The 22,558-nt window shown below is 45.8% G+C and overlaps 1 protein-coding gene across 1 annotated transcript in view; it reads left to right on the top strand.

Annotated features, from left to right (window-relative positions):
* Nucleotides 1-22,558, top strand: part of LOC134909506 (probable cation-transporting ATPase 13A4) — a 369,987-nt gene that overhangs the window by 245,810 nt on the left and 101,619 nt on the right. The window contains exons 19-22 of the mRNA XM_063916443.1: nucleotides 1,223-1,392; nucleotides 10,281-10,412; nucleotides 14,630-14,709; nucleotides 14,960-15,002. Of these exons, the coding sequence (XP_063772513.1) occupies nucleotides 1,223-1,392; nucleotides 10,281-10,412; nucleotides 14,630-14,709; nucleotides 14,960-15,002 (425 nt within the window). The remainder of the gene's footprint in view (nucleotides 1-1,222; nucleotides 1,393-10,280; nucleotides 10,413-14,629; nucleotides 14,710-14,959; nucleotides 15,003-22,558) is intronic.

Genomic DNA, 22,558 nt, shown 5'->3' with positions numbered 1-22,558 from the left:
TTTCCGGAAACGGTAGCGTTTTCAGCCACACGCCCCTGAAACGCCGTGTTTCCGCCCAGTAACACCCATTTCCTGTCAATCACATTACGTTCGCCGGAGCGATGAAAAAGCCGTGAGTAAAAATACTTTCTACATAGCAAAGTTACTTGGCGCAGTCGCAGTGCGAACATTGCGCATGCGTACTAAGCGGATTTTCATTGCGATGCGATGAAAAATACCGAGCGAACAACTCGGAATGAGGGCCATGGTTTTGCCCAACTGCTAACAAAATTCCTGCTGCGATCAACTTGGAATTACCCCCATTGTATCCAGTATAAGTATCCAATGCTTGTGTAAACCATTGCCATGCTTTTACAGCAAGTAAAGACTTTACCAACAAGTTCCAGTGCAATAAAACCTTAATTGACTGAGCTAAGTTAACAAATACTTACCAAGGGTATGGGTCATTAGGTCGACCACACTTAGGCTGACAGTCATTAGGTCGACCACTATTGGTTGACAGTGTCTAGGTCAACACCTGAAATAGGTCGACACAGTCATTAGGTTGACATGGAAAAAGGTTGACATGAGTTTTTTTTACTTTTTTTGGTGTCGTTTTCTTCGTAAAGTGACCGGGAACCCCACTTAGTGCTCCGTGTCCCCTTGTATGGCGAGTGAGCTTTGGGCAATGTAACTCGCTGCGCTCAGCACAGGTTACTATTCACAATCGTAGTCCACGTTGATCGTAAAGTATGAAAAAGTTAAAAAAATTTAATAAAATGTGAAAAAGGCATGTCGACCTTTTTCCATGTCGACCTAGTACATGTTGACCTAGTGACCACGTCGACCTAATGCATGTCGACCAATAGTGGTCGACCTAATGACTGTCGACCTAAGTGTGGTCGACCTAATGACCGTATCCCCTTACCAGCATGGTGTAGCTTTCATGATCCTTACCTGGTTATTACAGTGGCACACAACGTCCCCCTCTGTAAAGCGCTGTGGCACTGCAAAGTGCCGCACATACTACTGTTTCCCCCATTTTGTGTAGAAGGAGTGGCCATGTCTCCATGATAAGGCCGCACCTTGTACCCCATCCTGTCCCTGCTCTCAATGGCTCTACATACCTTTTCATGCTGTTATGACCAGTTCCAGAGCGCTTTTGCTAAAAGTAAAAATCTCTTCATACAAATGAATATGGTTACTACCTGTACACACTACCATATATCCTGTCTTATTATAGGTGATAACCTTCAAACAGCTGTGACAGTTGGGAAAAATTCAGGGATTATTCCTGATAACGGTAACATCATTATGGTGGAGGCCTGTGAACCTGATAAAGATTTACCGGCATCACTTACTTGGAAATCCATGATGGAAAACCAAACCGACGGAAACATTTCAAAACCAAAAGTATGTTTTGTACTTTTCTTAAAATAACTTATTAAGGCCGCCCAGTCAGTGTAATTCAATGGCAGACTTAATTTTAGTAATGCTTAACTACTTTTACGTTATATGATTTTTATTACCAGAATCCAATTTTCTGTCATTTGTATTGCTTTGGGTATACGTTCAGGATCCCGGCTGTCGGGATCCCGGTAGCTGTAATACCGACACTGGTATCCCGACAGCCGTAAGACCACTGACGATGGAATCCCAAAAGGATCAGAATCCCAACAACAGAATCCCGACATCAGGATCCCAAAGGTAAGTATTAATGGCTGCCTTAGGTTTAGGCACACTCCAGGGGGGGTTAGGTTTAGGTGCACTCCAGGAAGAGTCAAGGTTAGGCTGCAGGGTGGGGGAGGTTACGGTTAGGTTGCAGAGAGGGGGGGGGGGGGGTGTTAGGCACCACTGGGTTGGGCACTAAGGGTGGAGGGTTAGGTTTAGGCACCACCAGGGGGAGGTTAGGGTTAGGCACCAATAGGGGAGTTTAAGGTTAGGCTGTAGACAGGGAGGGTTCGGGGGTAGGGGAGGAAGGTTATGTTAACGAATGCACCCCTGTCGGCATTGCCGTGATTAGGATGCTGGCATCAGGATACTGACTACCGGCATCCCAACTGCCAGCTTTTCATACTGAAACTTTGCTCTGGATTTGATGCTATACTGTAGTATGCAGGGTGAGATCAGTAGAGAGGGGAATACCCTGGAAGAATTAATCCTGGACACAGTGGAACCGAGAGTGGGAAAGTGCTGAGTTGGCCATGCCCCCTTCCAGAAGCAGGGTACAAAGCAGGGTACAGCAGAGCTGTTGGCACCCCTACCTGGACAAATAATTTTTATGAAAAGGTTTTGTCCGGTATAATGATTATAGAGGTTTTTATGAGGCATGAGGGAGAATTAGCAAACTTCCAAGAGAGGTAAAGTGAAGTTGCCCATAGCAACTGTTAGGCGCGGCAGCTCGCGCCAGCGCCCGACCGTTGCTAAGCAACGGTCCTGGCGCGTCACGTCCGCCGCGCCTTCTACTGCTCCCCGCTTGGCGCCTGGCAATGCCAGGGCGCTGAGCGTGCTGAGCCGCTGGGTCCTTGGCAACGGGGACGCCACAGGCGGACCATGTTCCCCGTTGCCATATAACTAATTGCACCTGTCAGTTTGGAGTCGTGCAGCAGGTCAGCTGCACAACATAATTAATTAGGGTCTCTGCTGTGATTGGAGGAATTCCTTGTTATATTCTCCCTCACTACCTGACACAGACGCCGGTGATAGCTTCTGTCTAGCTGCTTCCTGCCTTGAAGCGTTCCTGTCCAGGAGTCCTGTGGCTTTGCCTGTTCCTGATCCAGTATCCTGTTTCTTGGTGTCCACTGGTTTGTCATTGTAATTCTGCCTGTCCTCCGGTCCTGAGAGCCTGTGTTTGCTACTTTGGGGGTTCCTGTCCTTTTGCCAGTATTCGTTCCGGTTTCGTGAGTAGCGGCTTTGCTGCGTTCCTCGGCCTAGGCTGTAGCTACTTGTTGTATTTGCTTTAGAATTTCTGCAGAGGGTTCTGCGTATGCGGTCCTCGCCGGTACACAACGGTGTTGTGTCGGCGTGTGAACAGCACTGCCTTTGTTGTAGTTTTTGTCTTGGCGGCTGCGCCGCACATACTTTATTTAAGTTCTGTAGCACCCCTAACTAGGTACTTCCTTCTCTAGTAAGAGGTTCCCCTTGTCATCGCCCCATCTCCAACTAAGACCGGGGGTCATCGGAGTTGGGCAGACATAATCCGCCCTTCAAACGCAGCTGCCGTGGGCCCAAGAAACCATAGCCATGCAGGCGTAGGCTGACAACCAGGGTGAGACAACGGAGTTAGGGCTCCTTGGGGGTGCTGTCGAGCTCCGTTTATACTGCAGCTTGCGTTCCAGTGCTTGGGAATTGTCCACCCTGAGTACCAAGTACTGCGAACGTAACAGCAACCAATTGGATTCTACAGTAGCTGTCATCTCTTAAACTGTGCTAGATAAATCATAGGTTAAAGCTGCTTGGTTGCTATGGGCAACTTCTACACTTTATCGCTCTAGATGGTTATGATTCCTGAACCAAAAGTGCACCTTCCTGACCGCTTTTTGGGTAACCGAAAAGATTTCTTTAATTTTAAGGAAGCCTGTAAACTTTACTTTCGTTTAAGGCCCCGGTCCTCAGGTACAGAGTCTCAGCGGGTGGGCATTGTGATGTCTTTGCTCCAAGGCGATCCACAAACCTGGGCATTTGGGTTAAAATCCGATGATGCAACCTTGCTAACAGTGGATGCCTTCTTTAAGTCATTAGGCCTTTTGTATGATGACCCAGATAGGGAAGCATCGGCTGAGAGCCACCTACTTGCACTTAAACAGGGAAAAAGTCCTGCAGAGGTATATTGTACAGAATTTCGCTGCTGGTCGAACCACTGTGGCTGGAATGATCCTGCCCTGCGCAGTCAGTTTCGCCTCGGTCTGTCTGAAGTAATCAAGGATAGTCTCCTTCAGTATCCAGCTCTGGAGACTTTAGATAAGCTCATGGAGCTCGCTTTCAAGATAGACCGCTGTCTCCGAGAGCGGAGGGCTGAAAGAGGGGCTAGTTTCAGGGCTGGTCCATGTGTGTATGCTCTCGCTGAGGATGTCGAGGAGCCTATGCAAGTGGGTCTTTCTCGATTGTCTCCAGAAGAGAGAGCCAGAAGGCTAAACTTAGGACTCTGTTTATATTGTAGTGGCAAGGGACATGTTGCACGCAGTTGCCCAAATAAACAGGGAAATACTCTGACTAAGTGAATTGTGAGGGGGTTCACTTAGGTCTGTAGTTAGTCTCCTCACATGATTCCTTGCTAGTACCTGTTGAAATTTCTTCGGGGAGCCTTAGTTCTTTTGTATCAGCCTTCATTGATAGTGGAGCTGCTGGGAATTTTATGGATCTAGCTTGGGCTCAGGCTCTGGGAGTTCCGCAGCTTCAACTTGATAGACCAATTACCCATCGGACCCCACCAGTACAATTAACAGTGGGAGTGTTACATTCTGAAAAAATTTAGTTTCTTCTCACTCGTTGTCCGGCCGTGCCTGTGGTAATAGGTCACCCCTGGCTCGTCCTCCATAATCCAACCATTGATTGGCAGTCTGGGGAGATTACTCGGTGGGGTTCTTTTTGTACCAAGGGATGTATGTCTCATCTGGTCCGGGTCGCTGTCGCCACTCCGGAACTCTTACCTTCGGTATATCAGGATTTTGCTGATGTTTTCTCTAAAGGTAATGCTGACATCTTGCCACCCCATCGGTCTTATGACTGCTCTATTGATCTCGTTCCCGGTGCCACTCTGCCTAAAGGGTGACTTTATGCTTTATCCGGTCCCGAGACAGAGGCCATGGATGATTATGTGCCGGAAAACCTGATAAAAGGTTTTATTAGGCCCTCGAAGTCTCCATTAAGTGCAGGGTTTTTCTTTGTTGAGAAGAAAGACTGATCTCTAAGGCCATGCCTAGATTACCGGGCCTTAAATAAAATATCCATTAAGAACACCTACCCCATACCTTTAATTTCGGTATTGTTTGACCAGCTCCGCACCGCAGTTATTTTCTCTAAGATCGACCTCAGAGGAGCATATAATCTCATCTGAATAAGATCTGGGGATGAGTGGAAGACAGCCTTTAGTACTCAGTCCGGACATTATGAATATCTTGTAATGCCGGTCGGTCTGTCCAACGCTCCTGCGGTGTTCCAGGATCTAATTAACGATGTCCTCCATGACTTTCTAGGAAACTTCATGGTCGTTTATTTGGATGATATTTTAATTTACTCAGAGTCTCCGGAACAGCATGTTGTCCATGTGCGGCAAGTGCTTCAAAGGTTACGAGAGAACCATTTGTATGCTAAATTGGAGAAGTGTGATTTCCACGTCACAGAGGTGTCCTTTTTGGGATGTATTATCTCTCCAAAAGGGTTTTTCATGGAACCAAAGAAACTCCAGCCTGTCTTAAATTGGGCACAACCCACCAATTTAAAGGCTATCCAAAGATTTTTGGGGTTCGCAAATTATTATAGACGTTTTATTCATGCCTTCTCTGACTTGGTCGCTCCTATCGTGGCATTAACAAAAAAAGGAGCTGATCCTTTTAATTGGTCGCCTCAAGCCGAATCTGCCTTCTGGGCTCTGAAACAAGCCTTTGCTTCAGCTCCAGTCCTCAGACACCCCAACCCAGACCTTCCTTTTATTGTCGAGGTGGACGCCTCAGAGGTTGGTGTGGGAGCCATCCTGTCTCAAGAGGACCCCGAGTCTCGGGAGTTACACCCTTGTGCCTTCATGACCAGGAAATTCTCGGCTGCTGAATCCAACTATGATGTTGGTAATCGGGAATTGCTGGCAGTCAAATGGGCCTTTGAGGAATGGAGGCACTAGCTTGAAGGAGCAATACATACCATTACGGTGTTTACTGATCACAAGAATTTACAGTACATAGAATCTGCAAGACGGCTTAATTCCCGACAGGCGCGTTGGGCACTATTCTTTACATGGTTCAAGTTCATCATCACCTATAGACCCGGTTCTAAAAACACCAAAGCCGACGCCCTGTCACGCTGTTTTCTTCCGGCTCACCAGAACCATTCTTCTGCAACTCCCATTATTCCAACATCTGTCATCCAGGCTGGCCTCACACAGGATTTATTCACACAGCTTGCCCAGGTTCAGCAGCAGGTTCAGCAGCAGGCTCCCAGTAATACGCCTGTTGGTCGTCTCTTTGTTCCCGAGCTCTTGAGAAGCAGTGTCCTTGCAGAGTTTCATGATAATAAGGTTGCTGGCCATCCTGGTGTCACTAAAACCTAGGAATTGATCGCTCACTCTGTGTGGTGGCCTAATCTTTCTTAGGATGTTAAGGAATTTGTTCTTTCTTGTCAAGATTGTGCTAAGCACAAAGTGTCCCGATCTTTGCCTGTCGGGCAGCTCATGCCTCTTGTAATTCCATTTAGGCCATGGTCACACATTTCTATGGATTTTGTGGTAGATCTTCCTCTTTCTCCTGGGTTTCAGGTCATTTGGGTGGTCGTAGACCATTTTAGCAAGATGGCTCACTTCATTGCCTTACCCCGGTTACCGTCCACTCAAGTTTTGGCAGTTCTGTTTCTCTGTCATGTTTTTAGGCTTCATGGATTACCCGTGGATATTGACCGAGGACCGCAGTTTTTTGCCTGTTTTTGGAAACATTTTTGTGCTTCATTAAACATGAAACTCTCCTTAACCTCTGGATACCATCCACAGCCTAACGGGCAGACAGAACGTGTCAATTAATCACTAAAACAATATTTACGTCTTTATACTGCCAAACTTCAGAACGACTGGTCAGATTATCTTCCTCTGGCCGAATTTGCTTACAATAATTCTTACCATTCAGCTACCAAGGTGTCTCCGTTCTTTTCAGTTCTGGGTTTTCACCCTAGTGCCAATTCTTTTTTCCCTCATTATCCAACTTCTTCTCTGGATTTGAGCACCCGTCTCAGAAATATTTGGAAGAAGGTACACCTTGCTCTTAAGAAATCCGCCTTTCGGGGAAAAATTTTTTTCAGATAGGTTCCGATGCCCATGCACCTTTAAGGTAGGAGATAAGGTGTGGTTGTCAACCCGCAACATCAAGCTCCGACAACCCTCGGCTAGATTGGGACCCAGATTTATTGGACCGTTCTTTATTGTCAAAAAAGTCAATCCAGTGGCTTTTCGGCTACGGTTGCCTAAGTCACTTAAAATCGGCAACACTTTCCATTGTTCTCTTTTGAAGCCATATGTTCTTTCCAGGAGATTTCCTTGGGAAATTTTCCAGGGTAGACCTCTGGTAGATGTTCAGGGTCAACAAGAATTCTTAGTGGAGAAGGTCTTAGATTCTAAACTTTCTCGTGGTCGGCTCTATTTTTTGGTCCATTGGAAAGGGTACGGCCCAGAGGAAAGGTCTTGGGTCCTGGACAAGGATTTGCATGCCCCTAGGCTTAGGAGGTTGTTCTTTCAGGAATTTCCTTATAAACCCGGATAAAGGGGTTCTTTAACCCCTCCTCAAGGGGGGGTACTGTTAGGCGCGGCGGCTCGCGCCAGCGCCCGACCGTTGCTAAGCAACGGTCCTGGCGCATCATGTCCGCCATGCCTTCTCCTGCTCCCCGCTCAGCGCCTGGCAACGCCAGGACGCTGAGCGTGCTGAGCCGCCGGGTCCTTGGCAACGGGGACGCCACAGGCGGACCGCGTTCCCCGTTGCCATATAACTAATTGCACCTGTCAGTTTGGAGTCATGCAGCAGGTCAGCTGCACAACATAATTAATTAGTGTCTCTGCTGTGATTGGAGGAATTCCTTGTTATATTCTCCCTCACTACCTGACACAGACGCCGGTGATAGCTTCTGTCTAGCTCAGGGGTGGGCAATTATTTCAGCTGAGGGGCCACTTGACATTTCCTGTCAGTATCCGAGGGCCACATACAAAATAGCAGCTCGCCCCACTTGCCAAAAATATAGGGACGTGGCTTCATGTGGAAGGGGTGTGGGCAAAAAATAATACAGATTCATATTAGGCTGGACAATAGTCTCCATTATTCAAATTGCGCCACACCGCGCCACTTACGCACATTACACCAGGTAGAGCCCCTTTTACACACATTACGGCAGGTAGAGAGCCTTTTTACACATTAACATTTTATTTAGGATAATTATTGTGCAGCAAGCAAATTATCCAGTGTCTTATGGCCCCTGGGGAAAGGTGTGACACGGTGACAGAACACGGTGGGGGTGACACAGTGACAGAACACGGTGGGGGTGACAGAACACGGGGGGTGTGATACAGTGACAGAACACGGTGAGGGTGACACGGTGACAGAACATGGGGGGGGTGACCCGGTGACAGAACACGGGTGTGTGACACGGTGACAGAACACGGTGGGGGTGACACGGTGACAGAACACGGGGAGGGGGGGTGACAGTGACAGAACACGGGTGTGTGACACAGTGACAGAAAACGGTGGAGGTGACACAGTGACAGAACACGGAGAGGGGGGGTGACGGTGACAGAACACGGATGTGTGACACGGTGACAGAACACGGGGGGTGTGACACAGTGACAGAACACAGTGGGGGTGACAGTGACAGAACACGGATGTGTGACACGGTGACAGAACACGGGGGGTGTGACACAGTGACAGAACACGGTCGGGGTGACAGTGAAAACACGGATGTGTGACACGGTGACAGAACACGGGGGGTGTGACACAGTGACAGAACACGGTGGGGGTGACAGTGACAGAACACGGATGTGTGACACGGTGACAGAACACGGGGGGGGGGTGACACAGTGAAAGAACACGGGAGGGGTTGGTACAGCGAGAGCTAAAGATCTCTCCCCCAAACCTAAAAACAGTGACGCCACTGCCCGCACACACACACACACACACACACACACACACACACACACACACACACACACACACACACTCACTCACTCACTCTCTCTCTCTCTCTCTCTCTCTCTCTCTCTCTCTCTTTCTTTCACTTTTCCCATTAACTTACTGATCTGGCTGGCAGTGGCAGGAAGGATGGATCTGCAGCAGTCTGGCTCTTGTCCCGTGTAGCTCCGCCCCCTGAGGTCCTGTGTAGCCCCGCCCCCTCATCGACACGTAGCCCCGCCCCCTTCTCGGCTGAACACAGCCGTTGTCACTGGGGACTCTGGAGGAGGCTGCTACAACGCAGCAGCAGGAGCAGCAGGGGAGAGAGGCGCCGCCGGCAGCTTGGAGGTACTGCAGTGCAGAGCAATGACAAGCAGCTCAGCCGGTCGGGCCGCTTGTCATTGCTCGCTGGTGGGAAGCAGTGGGCCGGGCAGGATCGGTTTGCGGGCCGCATCCGGCCCGCGGGCCGTATTTTGCCCACCCCTAGTCTAGCTGCTTCCTGCCTTGAAGCGTTCCTGTCCAGGGGTCCTGTGGCTTTGCCTGTTCCTGTTCCAGTATCCTGTTTCTTGGTGTCCACTGGTTTGTCATTGGAATTCTGCCTGTCCTCCGGTCCTGAGAGCCTGTGTCTGCTACCTTGGGGGTTCCAGTATTCGTACCGGTTTCGTGAGTAGCGGCTTTGCCGCGTTCCTCGGCCTAGGCTGTAGCTACTTGTATTTGCTTTAGAATTTCTGCAGAGGGTTCTGCATATGCTGTCCTCGCCGGTACACAATGGTGTTGTGTCGGCGTGTGAACAGCACTGCCTTTGTTGTAGTTTTTGTCTTGGCGGCTGCGCCGCACATACTTTATTTAAGTTCTGTAGCACCCCTAACTAGGTACTTCCTTCTCTAGTAAGTGGTTCCCCTTGTCATCGCCCCGTCTCAGTCTACGCCTTGTCTCCAACTAAGACCGGGGGGCATCGGAGTTGGGCAGACATAATCCGCCCTTCAAACGTGGCTGCCGTGGGCCCAAGAAACCATAGCCACGCAGATGTAGGCTGACAACCAGGGTAAGACAATGGAGTTAGGGCTCCTTGGGGTGCTGTCGAGCTCTGTTTATACTGCAGCTTGCGTTCCAGTGCTTGGGGCTTGTCCACCCTGAGTACCAAGTACTGCGAACGTAACAGCAACCAATTGGATTCTACAGTAGCTGTCATCTCTTAAACTGTGCTAGATAAATCATAGGTTAAAGCTGCTTGGTTGCTATGGGAAACTTCTACACTTTATCGCTCTAGATGGTTTGCTGCATATTCCTTAAAAGGCCTTGGCCAAGGGCATTGTAGAGCACTGTGGTTTCCATCCCAGAATTTATGCATATACATGCTTTATATTTAATAGCATTATTGTTAATAATTGTCTTGATGTCAATAATTAGTGACTTAATTGCTTTGATAATAGGAATGCATATTGTTTTCAGGATTCCCATATTGCTGTTAGTGATGAGTGGATAAATAAAAAAAACTCCACTGTTTTGGGGAACTTTCACTTTGTACTGTCTGGAAAGTCCTACGCGATTATAACTGAACACTTTTACAATGTACTACCAAAGGTAAGTATAGAACTTTAACTTTCATTAACTGTATACTCTGCATGTTGCTACATTGATAAATCAACTTTTTTGAGACCCAAATATTTTATTAAAAGGTATGCTTTCTTTAACACAGGTGGCTTTAAATATGCCATCATGGGCATCTTAAGGGGCAAATATATTAAAGTCATAAGCACCTTTATATATGAATCCTCAGGCAACATAGTGCATGACATCTGAAACCTCTTTGCCTGCCCCGTCATACGTTTGGACCTTTCTGGATCTCACCACACCTTCAGATGATGTTATATGCTGCTCCCAGTGAAGTCATACACATTCCTTACCATTGGCTACTGTATGGTGAGAATTATCACACTTTAATTAGGTTGTCAGGAGGGGTGTGGTTCATCAAATCGACAGTATCTAGGTCGACAATGTTTAGGTCGACCACTATAGGTCGACAGTCACTAGGTCGACATGGATGAAAGGTCGACAGGGTTTCTAGGTCAACATGTGCTAGGTCTACAGGTCTAAAGGTCGACATGAGGTTTTTGTTTTTTTGGTGTCGTTTTCTTCGTAGAGTGACCGGGATCCCAAATTAGTGCACCGCGTCCCCTTGCATGGCTCGCTTCGCTCGCCATGCTTCGGGCATGGTGCCTTCGCTTCGCTCGGCACACTTTACCGGTCCAATCGTAGTCCACGTGGATCGTTAAGTATGAAAAAATTCAAAAAAAGAAAAAAAATGTGAAAAACTCATGTCGACCTTTAGACCTGTTGACCTAGCACATGTCGACCTAGAAACCCTGTCGACCTTCCATCCATGTCGACCTATTGACTGTCAACCTATAGTGGTCGACCTAAACATTGTCGACCTAGATACTGTCGATCTTCAGACCGGATCCCGTCAGGAGAGCACTTGGATAATATACAGGTATTATGGAAGGAAACCCTGGACTAAATGGTGAGCTCTGTAAGAATATGTACTAGCAGCATCATAGAAACTAGGTAATGTCCTGTAACAACAATATTTAATGCATTCATCTCTTATTATTTATATTAGATGAGTGTAAGTGAAATTAAAAGTATAGCATTAAACTCCATTAAAATGAGGCAAATACCCAAACCATGTATGCTTGCAAACAATAATAATAATAATAATAATAATAATAATTATATATATATATATATATATATATATATATAGATAGACAGAGAGAGAGAGAGAGAGAGAGAGAGACAAGAGAGAGAGACATATATATATATATATATATATATATATATATTTATATTTATACATACATACAGCAGGTAAAATAAGTATATCAACATTTGAATAAAATACAGTATATTTGTAATGGGGCTATTGTAATGAAATTTTCATCAAATGTCAGCAACAGCCCATGTAATCATACATGCAAAGCAATCAAACTATAGAAGTCCATAAATGAAGTTACAGTATGTGTGATTATGTGAAATGACACAGGGAAATTGTATTGAACATGCTTATTGTAATTTATTTAATACTTTGTACAATAACCTTTGTTGATAATGACAGCTTCAAGATGCCTCCTGCATGGAGAAACTAGTTGCATGTATTGGTCATGTGTGATTTTGGCCCATTCTTCCACACAGTCTTCAGATCTTCTATGAACTCTGATCTTCTTTCCAGAGATTTTTAATTGGATTCAAGTGAGGTGATTGGCTGGGCCATTCTAGCAGCTTTATTTTTGTTTCTTTCTCTGAAACCAATTGAGTGTCCTTGGCTATGTGTTGGGATCATTGTCTTGCTGAACTGTCCACCCTCATTTTCTCTACAGCATCCTGGTAGATGGCAGCAGATTTTTATGGCATCCAAAGAGTTCAGTTTTGGTCTCATCTGACTGTATTCTCCCAGTATTTCACAGGCTTGTACAAATGTTGTGCAGCAAACTTTAAACAAGTTACAACATGCTTTTTCTTCAGCAATGGAGTCTTGCATGGTGAGCATGCATTCAGGCCATGGCGATTGAGTGCATTACTTATTGTTGTTTTTTTTAAACAATTGTCCCTGCTAATACCAGGTCTTTCTGAAGATCTCCACAAGTGGTCATTGGCTTTTTGGACAACTCTTTTGCTAATTCTTTTCACTCCACTGTCAGAAATCTTGCGAGAAGCAGCTGTTCGTGGACGGTTTATGGTGAAATTATGTTATTTCCACTTCTGGATTATGGACTCAACAGTGCTCACTAGAACATTCAGAAGTTTAGAAATCCTCCTGTACCAATGCCATCAGTATGTTTGGCAACAATAAGGTCACAAAGGTCTTGAGAGAGTTTTTTGCTTTTACCCATCATGAATGTTTCATGTGTGACACTTTGGTAATGAGACACCTTTTAATAGGACATGAGTTGGCACTGAACTCGTTTATATTAATTTGCACTGACAAGAGGCAGGATTGCTTTCTAATTACTGATAGATTTCAGCTGGTATCTTGGCTTTGCATACCTTTTAGCACCTCCCTTTCTTCATGTGTTCAGTACTTTTTCCCTATGTCATTTCACATTATTACACATAACTTATATATAGTGGCACAGAATAAAAAATTATATCACAAGGCCCTCTTTTAGAGATGAGTCGGCCCTTAGCAAATGTATCAATAGTGGGCCCACATGATTTGAATAATACATAGTAGTAACAGCAATTGTATCCTAAGAGATGCACTTACTGTTTTCTCTTTTCCTGGTACAACTTGTTCCCCATTTGAGAATCACCTTGGTCAAGCAAATCAAGCTTTTGGTTCCGTTATTAGGAAAAAAAGTGGTGAGACCTCCCTCTGGATGAGTCAGGGCAAATTCTACCTTTATCCTATTAAGTCCTGGGTGTTTCAGACTATCCATAAAGGTGCTCAGGACATCATTTATATTGTAGGTATAGAGTACCACAAAACAGTATGACATTTTTTAAGATGTCACATTTATCAAAGTAGAGGTTTCATTCTTATGTATTTTTAGAATAAAAAAGCAATAGCGAGCAGTGGTGGCTCCTACCATTTGGAGTGATGTTGACTATGTCAACTATAGTCCAATTGGTGGTTAAGATGGCTGTGGTACCTGCCAGACCAATTGTGCTTGCACAAAAAGATAAGAGACGTTGGGCAGCCCTGAGAAGCCTGGCATGGCTGGCAGAAAGACAGACAGGGGAGTGCTTCCCACTGGCATCACTGTCTGCTATTACACTCTGGACAAACAATCCAAGGGGGAGAAAACACCTTCTCCTGGGAGTGCCTGAATGGCATGTGATGAGCAGATAATGCTTCAATTGGGAAGCCCCTGCCAGTAAATTCAGTGTATGGACTCTGTCTAGCTCACTGGGAGTGGTGACATTTACTGGGGAGCTTTTAATGATCGCTATATATACAGTAGCTATCATTTAATAGACTGTATCTAATAAATAATAGCTAGAAGCTGATTGGTTGGTATGAACAACTTAGTACTTTATAGAAGGTTTTACATATTCCCCACTGGTGCCTCATGGACAGCATACTGTGCATGGAGTTACATTGACTGCAGTGGTCAGCAGCTAATTCAGATAACCGGGATTAAGTAGTCCCAGGTTTGTACATTGCTGTTATTTACATGATTTTTTTGTTTTTGCAAGAAAGTTACTTACTTCCTGCCAACATCAGGAGTACTGCTTCAGTAACACGTGCTTCATAACAATCTGAGTATTACAGGTTGAGTATTCCTTATCCAAAATGCTTGGGACCAGAGGTATTTTGGATATGGGATTTTTCCGTATTTTGGAATAATTGCATACCATAATAAGATATCATGGTGATGGGACCCAAGTCTAAGCACAGAATGTGTTTATGTTTCATATACACCTTATACACACAGCCTGAATGTCATTTTAGCCAATATTTTTATAACTTTGTGCATTAAACAAAGTGTGTGTACATTCACACAATTCATTTATGTTTCTTATACACCTTATACACACAGCCTGAAGGTCATTTAATACAATATTTTTAATAACTTTGTGTATTAAACAAGATTTGTGTACATTGAGCCATCAAAAAACAAAAGTTTCACTATCTCACTCTCACTCCAAAAAGTCCGTATTTCGGAATATTCCGTATTTCGGATATATGGATATGGGATACTCAACCTGTATTAGTAATGACTATATTAGATGTAGTGTATTGGAACTTAAGATGTTGCACTTTTGCTCATCCTTTTTGACACTTTTCTGTCTTGAAGATACTGCTAAATGGAACCATTTTTGCTAGAATGACCCCGAGTCAAAAATCTAATCTTATTGAAGAACTTCAAAAATTGGAGTAAGTGTAAAGATAAAGTTACAACTAAGCATTCTAGTTGTTATATAAACCTACATGATGTCACTGACTATTGTGATTGAGTCCCTTTCCTGGTTTTCCAAAATCTGTTGACTAACATTTTCCATGTAAAATAACCCTTGTGCTATAGCTGCTTTACTACTAAACTAAAACATAAGTAAACATATAAAAGGAAAAGATTAAAAGTAAAATGTGTCTGAACTACTATTTATACAAGCTTTCATTGCTTTAGATACTTTGTTGGGATGTGTGGAGATGGAGCAAATGACTGTGGGGTAAGCAAATATTATAGATAAGAAAACACCTCAATTTATGTTGTGATAACATTCAGTGTTGATATTGTTATTTTTTATGCGGGATGGTATCGGGATCCCAACTATTGGGATGCCAGCAGTCAAAATACTGACAGCAGCATCCCGAAGGTCAGGATTCCGACACCAAGGTGGTAAGGAGACTAGCCCTAATCCCCAAACCCCCCCTAACTCTAATTGGCATCTCTCCTTATCAACATAACATTTTATTATTTCACTATGTCAGTAAAACTCCTGCATGCATCTTTTCCTCTGCATACCTCCTGCCTCCCCCCACCTCTCAGTAAATCTCCTGTGTGACACTTTCCCCCCATAAAGCTCCTTTCTGTCTCTCCCACCATCTCTGCACATTCTTCCTATTGCCATATAGTGTCAGCTTGTGACCCTGACTCTTACTCCAATGGGTGTGTGGTTCTCTTATGCACTTCTCCTCCCTCCTTTCTTGATTATTTTACTACCTGGTTTCCAGCCCACTCACGGACATGTATACAAACCCTTCATCCATTGCTGCCAGTGATGGCAGCTGCCCATGGACTGCTGCACAGACCACGCATTGCATGGAGGGGAGAGGGGAGGGGCTAGCACATATAAACATACATGCAACATTGTATGCAGGGGGGTTTTAATAGAAGAAGGGACCCGCATGCACCCTCTATCAGGGGTCCCCTCCTCTCTGGCAGCAGTAGACTCTGGCATAATGCCAAAGTCTACTGCGCATGCACAGGTCTCCTGAAACATAGCGCCCGCGCCTTGTTCACGGAGACATCGCCAGTGTGCATGCGCAAATCACTCGGAAATGGAAGCGGCGGCCATTTTCCGAGTGATTTCTGTCCACAGTGCAGGGCTGCCACCACAGGACTCCGGAGGGGTTAGTATAATATATATGGGTGCAGTATCTGCGGTTTGGGTCCCATGTGCACTGCACACACTGCACTAATTATAGAAACACCTATGGTTGTGTGTAATATATGTGCTAGCTGCCTTTCCACAGGGATCAGCAGTGTTGTGCGTTTCAGAGCCACCTTTGCCCGGGACAAAGCATTCAGCTTCTCTTCTCCTATCTAAGCCCACCCCCAGATTGCCTGGTGTCACAGGAGTCTGCGGCAGGGCCCTCTGTGTGTCTCTGCATCTGTCTCCTCTTCTATGTGTATGTTCCTATCTCTCCACATCTGTTAGTCTGTCTATATTTAGTTTGTTTACCTTTCTCTCTTTAACAACCCCATGGTTGTCTGTCCTTTCTTTCTACCATTTATGAGTCTGTCCCCTTTACCCCTCTTATCATGTCTTTCCCCAACCCTTTTTCTACCAATGGGCAACACTCCCTTTTCCGTTGTGTGCCCTCACAATCCACTTTTCCTCTTGTGCTCTACCTTCCCCCTCCCCATTATTATATTTTTTCTCTCTTCAAACCTTACATTTTTCTACCTCTTCTTCTGAAATTGATGGCATACTGGTATCTGCGATATGGACAAATGTTGGCGCAGCTGTGTCCAACACCACATACTGTAGCTGAATCTGAATATGGCAGGGAAACATAACACTTTGATTTCTGTCATTTTTTTTTCATCTACAGAATAGTAAACTATTAATTCATTATAAGTCTTATTCATTAAGATAAAAATAAAAGAATGGATACAGTGAAGAAAGTCCTAAGCAGTACAATACATTGCCCAGGACAAATGAGGGCTCTGGCTGTAACATCATGAGGAAAGTGGGGTTAGGGAGTAATTTGGGTCACAGCAATATAATAAATGTGAGGTGTTTTTCTCCAGTAGGCTTTTCTGAGGTTTCAGTGATACACCAGTATAATTCCTGGAAAACACTACTGCTGCATATAATCATTAACATTCACCGTGCTGCTCCACTCTCATAAGGTGGATACACACTAGGCAATGTGCTCTACAGTATGAGCAACGTTGCCTAGTGTGTTCCTTTCCCTGCCTTTAGTGTGTACACTCTGAGCGATATGCAAACGATATCGCTCAGTGACGTCATGCCGTGGCTGGGCTGTGCATGCAGCTTTTGGATGACAGTCCAAATTGAGCTCCATGTATGGCTGACAGCGATTATCATTAATAACTCACGGGGCCATGCATCGCTTGTCGTTCGGCAGTGCACACACTAGTCAATATGGTAAATGACTTCGCTCAGGAAGGGCAAAATGAGCGACGTTGTTTACTTTATTGGCAAGTGTGTATGCATCTTTACTGTACCTCCTCCCTGAACCACTTGAACATAGTTTATATTACAGCTCTCCATTATATATCACTTCATACTTCCCAACATTGCCTGAGTCTAAATAACTATATAAATAACTGTTAATAAGAAAAAAATACTGTTGTACAATTGTTGTAGTAATATAGATAAGCTTCCTCTAAAGCTTAAAAGCAGATATTTATTCTAACCATTTAGAAGTCTGTCTACTGAAAACAGTGGCGTAACTAGGCATTTTAGCACTGTGTGCAAGAAATGGCATTGGCGCCCCCCCTATGCAGTCGCGTGAAAAATATATAGGGGCGTGGCTTCATGGGGAAGAGCATGGCCACAAAATAATGCCAATTCATACTACGGTGCACAGTAGCGCCACTACACCAGGTAGAGCCCCTTTTTACACATTACGGCAGACAGCATCCCGTTTTTACACCTTATGGCAGACAGCGTCCCCCTTTTTACACATTACGGCAGACAGCATCCCCCTTTTTACATATTACGGCAGCCAGTGCCTCTTTTTACACATTATGGCAGACAGCGTCCCCCTTTTTACACATTACGGCAGACAGCATCCCCCTTTTTACACATTACGGCAGACAGCGTCCCCCTTTTTACACATTACGGCAGGCAGCGTCCCCCTTTTTACACATTACGGCAGCCAGTCCCTCTTTTTACACATTACTCCCCTTTTTACACATTATGGCAGACAGCATCCCCCTTTTTAATATAACCACAGGGTGGAGGAAAGGGTATAGGAGTGCGCTTGAAATAAGCAGCAAATGTGTCAATATTCTGTGTTGGAGGGTACTCTCAACCTCCACCACATAGAGAATTAAAGGACAGAAGTGACAGAAATAGACCAAAATGCGCTAAAAGGGTGTGATAAAAATAAAACTGAATACGTTCACCACTTTTTTCTCCTCCACGTTTGCGTATGTGGATATATTCCTCATGTGCATGTAAGGAAATTAAAGAGAAAAATATGCCATATGGTGAAGCACAGTTTAATACATTAAAAACATATCACAATTTCCAACATCAACATTTAAAAAGTGCAAGTGCAGTTATGATAACAACAAGTGTAGGGGATCCTTTGGAGGCTGCAAAGTAAGCAATTACCGGCTGGCTGTAAGACTATTCGCAAGGAACAATCCTGACAGTGCATAAGTCCGTTAGATAGCCCGGGTTCCACAGACCACATATGCAGATGGCTCTCCTGTCGGTTCTCAGTCCGGTCAGCTGCCTCCGTCTCCCCACACGTCCACCAACGCGTGGATACACACCTTGAAAAGACCCGATTTGGCGGGTTGAAATGCGTTGGTGGACGTGTGGGGAGACGGAGGCAGCTGACCGGACTGAGAACCGACAGGAGAGCCATCTGCATATGTGGTCTGTGGAACCCGGGCTATCTAACGGACTTATGCACTGCCAGGATTGTTCCTTGCGAATAGTCTTACATCCAGCCGGTAATTGCTTACTTTGCAGCCTCCAAAGGATCCCCTACACTTGTTGTTATCATAACTGCACTTGCTAAATGTTGATGTTGGAAATTGTGATATGTTTTTAATGTATTAAACTGTGCTTCACCATATGGCATATTTTTCTCTTTAATTTCCTTACATGCACATGAGGAATATATCCACATACGCAAACGTGGAGGAGAAAAAAGTGGTGAACGTATTCCGTTTTATTTTTATCACACCCTTTTAGCGCATTTTGGTCTATTTCTGTCACTTCTGTCCTTTAGCATCCCCCTTTTTACACATTACGGAAGACAGCGCCCCCTTTTTACACATTACGGCAGACAGCGTCCCCCTTTTTACACATTATGGCAGACAGCGTCCCTCTTTGTACACATTACGGCAGCCAGTCCCTCTTTTTACACATTACGGCAGCCAGTCCCTTTTTACACATTGCGTCCTACAGCACATGAGCTGCTTCCTTCTGGGACCTATTCACCTGTGTTACATATTTCATGCCCACAGCTACCTGCAGAGTCGGACTGGCCCACAGGGGTACCAGGGAAACCACAGATAGGCCCCACTGCCTGAGGGCCCACTCCTTCCTCTAGGGATCAGGTTCCAGACTGTGCACTTGTATTATACATGGTAGATATGTTGCATTACACTGCACTAAACTATTGTGTATTTCAAGCCTCTGTGGAGGCTGGCCACACCCCCTTTGTAGGCTGGCCACACCCCTAAGTATGGGCCCCTATCACTGCATTCCCCCGGTGGGCCCTTAATACCCCAGTCCGACACTGGCTACCTGTATAATGAGACCAGCCGGTGCTGCCCTCCCTGCCACAGCCCCATGCACAGCAGCACACCAGGCAGGGACACATTTGAGCCTCTGGATGTGCAACAGATTGTAGTAGGGAGAAGTTGCCGCCCGTGCAGGGAGCATCCCGCCGCTGGTGCCCGCTCACCTTTTGCTGCCTCCGGGTCATGTCGGTGGGCTGCTTGGCATTGAACGGGTAGGCGATGCACCTCATAACGAAGACTAACATCTGCAGCCGGTTCTTCCGCTCCCTCTCCTCCCGCTGCGCCCGTTCCTGCTCCTCTCTCCCCTCACTGCTGACAGACGGGCTGGCAGGTCTCGCTAGGGTGGAGCGGACAGCAGTGTCTCTGGGATCCCGAGCAGGTGCATGTTGAGGCCGGTTAGAAGGGGAGACCCCACCACCAGATACGACCAGCACATCCCGCCGCTCCTCTTCCAGTAACTTGTCCGACTCTTCCTCGCTGGAAAACGGATCCAACATCCCGGCTGACCGCTTGTGGCAGCGCGCACTTCCCCTTTCGCTTTCAGATGCCCGATCCCTGGAGCTGGATGAGCGCACACCTTTCCGTACACGTTGAGTTACAGATCACTCTTTCCTATGATCAACAAGAAGCGGAGGGTGGGGAGAGACGGGCGGGGGGTAGGGGGGGTGATGCCGATGGTGCGCCTTCAGTGCATGTGCACTGTGGGCAAGGCACCATCGGCACACACCTAGTTACGGCACTGACTGAAAACACATTATGCCATAGAGATGGAAGCCTTGTGTCAGTACTGCACCCAATTGCACTATCAATAACTTCTGGGAATGCACTTTGTAAGTGAGCCCTAAATTACTGCCCCATGTAGGTTATATAAGCTGAGGCTGTTTCTGGCACACAGGTGCAGATGCACACACGATTTTCAAAGCATAAAGATTATGAATGTGAAATGTATGGCATCTGTGGAGATTGCTAGGTGTATAGAGCAATGGATGGACTTCTAAGCTTAGACTGGTTGGAAAGGAAATAGTTTGAAAAAACATCCCCAGAACATAATTTTTTTTCATGTCCTTGGGGAGTCTCTTCACGGGATTCCTTTTGATCATTCCAAGACAACTTTATGTGGAACTTTCTAGGTTTATTTCAACTAATGCAGAAATATTCAAACCTATATTAGTGATATAATGCATAGACCTATTCTCATGGAAAAATCTCAAATTAACAGGTTTTTTTCCGGTTTTGTGAAGCCGGGAAAAACCCGGGTTATAGTTCCTAACACCCTTTCACACAGTACATTTAACCCGGATTATTCCCGTGTCGAACCCTTTCAGACAGAACCTGTCAGCCCTGCAATAGACTTGTGTGTCATAAGAAATGGACTGTTTTTATGGCACACAGAGATGATGTCATGAAAAGTGGGTGGTGACTGCTCACTGCATTGCATTAACCATAGCTGACGAGTTACTGCTGAGTAGCCCGGAGTTCCTGAGTTCTTGCTGTTTTTTGCTGTTTCACACAGCAAATGAGAGCCTGATGCAGCTGCTTGCACTGTGCTACCTGGCACAGTCTTATGCCAAGAGGAGAAGGGAGCAATTTCTGGTGGAGAGGGCTAATACTAGACGCCGGTATGAGATTTACCAGCACGACTAATCGATCGTTGTGGACCAGAGACCGCAGGCATGGACAAGCTTTCTGGGCGACCGTGGAAGCTTATCAGCCAGAGCAGTGGATGGCACACTTTCGGATGTCGCGTGGTACGTTTTACTACCTGCTGGAACTTCTCATTCCAGCGCTCACCAGGGGAAGCACCAACTACTGCAAGACCATCGAGCCATGCAGGAGACTGGCGATTGTGTTGTGGTGGTATGCAACCCTTGGGGAATACCGCACCATCTCCTGCTTGTTTGGTGTTGGCATATCGACGGTGTGTGTGCTAGTGAGGGAAATGACCCAGACATTGCTGGAAACCCTTTACCACCGCTTCATCTCCTTACAAAAGGGTGACCGGCTGGATGATAACATAAAAGGTTTCCTGCGACGTAAATATCCCCAGTGTGCTGGAGCCATAGATGGGACCCACATACCCATTATTGCCCCCAGAGACAACCCAGCCGATTAATATAACCGAAAAGGCTGGCACTCCATCATCCTGCAGGCTGTAGTGGACCATAAGTATTGGTAAGTAACATGGTGTGTTTTAATATGAGTCATATGCTGGGCCCATGATGTGTATTGTTAAACACAGCTAATATGTATACTGTTCAGTTTCACAGATGTCTTCATTGGCTGGCCGGGTTGTGCTCACGACTCCTGGGTACTTGGCAACTCTGAATTGTTCCAGATTGCAGAGGAGAACCAACATGGCTGGTTGTTCCCTAGAGAGGTAAATATATCTCTTTTGATGGGTTATATTATTCGCAGCAGAATAATAATACAATAGATTGCAATTATGGTATAAGGCTGGCCTCTTACGCTGTGTAGCAGGGGTGTTAAACTATAGCAGCTGTGGAACTAAACCTCCCACCATGCCCCTGGCACAAATTTTCTATTTGGGGGGTGCTGCAACTGTGGCAGGGCATGCTGGCATGTGTAGTTCCACAACAGCTGGAGGCACACAAGTTTGACACCATTTTGTTTCACCATGGAATATGGGAAAGGTTTGCAGTGAGGATCCTCACAGCTGTGAGCCCAAAGGTGGGAAAGGATGGATGGAGGGGAGGGTTAGGCTGCGGAAAGGGAGGGTTAGGCGGTAGGGGAGGGGTGGGAGGGTTTAGGATACTTATCTCACCCATGTCAGCATTAGATTGTTGGTATTCCTAATTATTCATCGTACTTTCCTGTACATTGGCCCTCATTCCGAGTTGTTCGCTCGTTCTTTTTCATCGCATCGCAGTGAAAATCCGCTTAGTACGCATGCGCAAAGTTCGCACTGCGACTGCGCCAAGTAACTTTACTATGAAGAAAGTATTTTTACTCACGGCTTTTTCTTCGCTCCGGCGATCGTAATGTGATTGACAGGAAATGGGTGTTACTGGGCGGAAACACGGCGTT

The sequence above is a fragment of the Pseudophryne corroboree genome, chromosome 4 (genome assembly GCF_028390025.1).
Source record: "Pseudophryne corroboree isolate aPseCor3 chromosome 4, aPseCor3.hap2, whole genome shotgun sequence".
Lineage (NCBI taxonomy): Eukaryota > Metazoa > Chordata > Amphibia > Anura > Myobatrachidae > Pseudophryne > Pseudophryne corroboree.
Note: the sequence above shows the minus strand (reverse complement) of the source record. Positions and strands in the feature narration are given on the sequence as shown.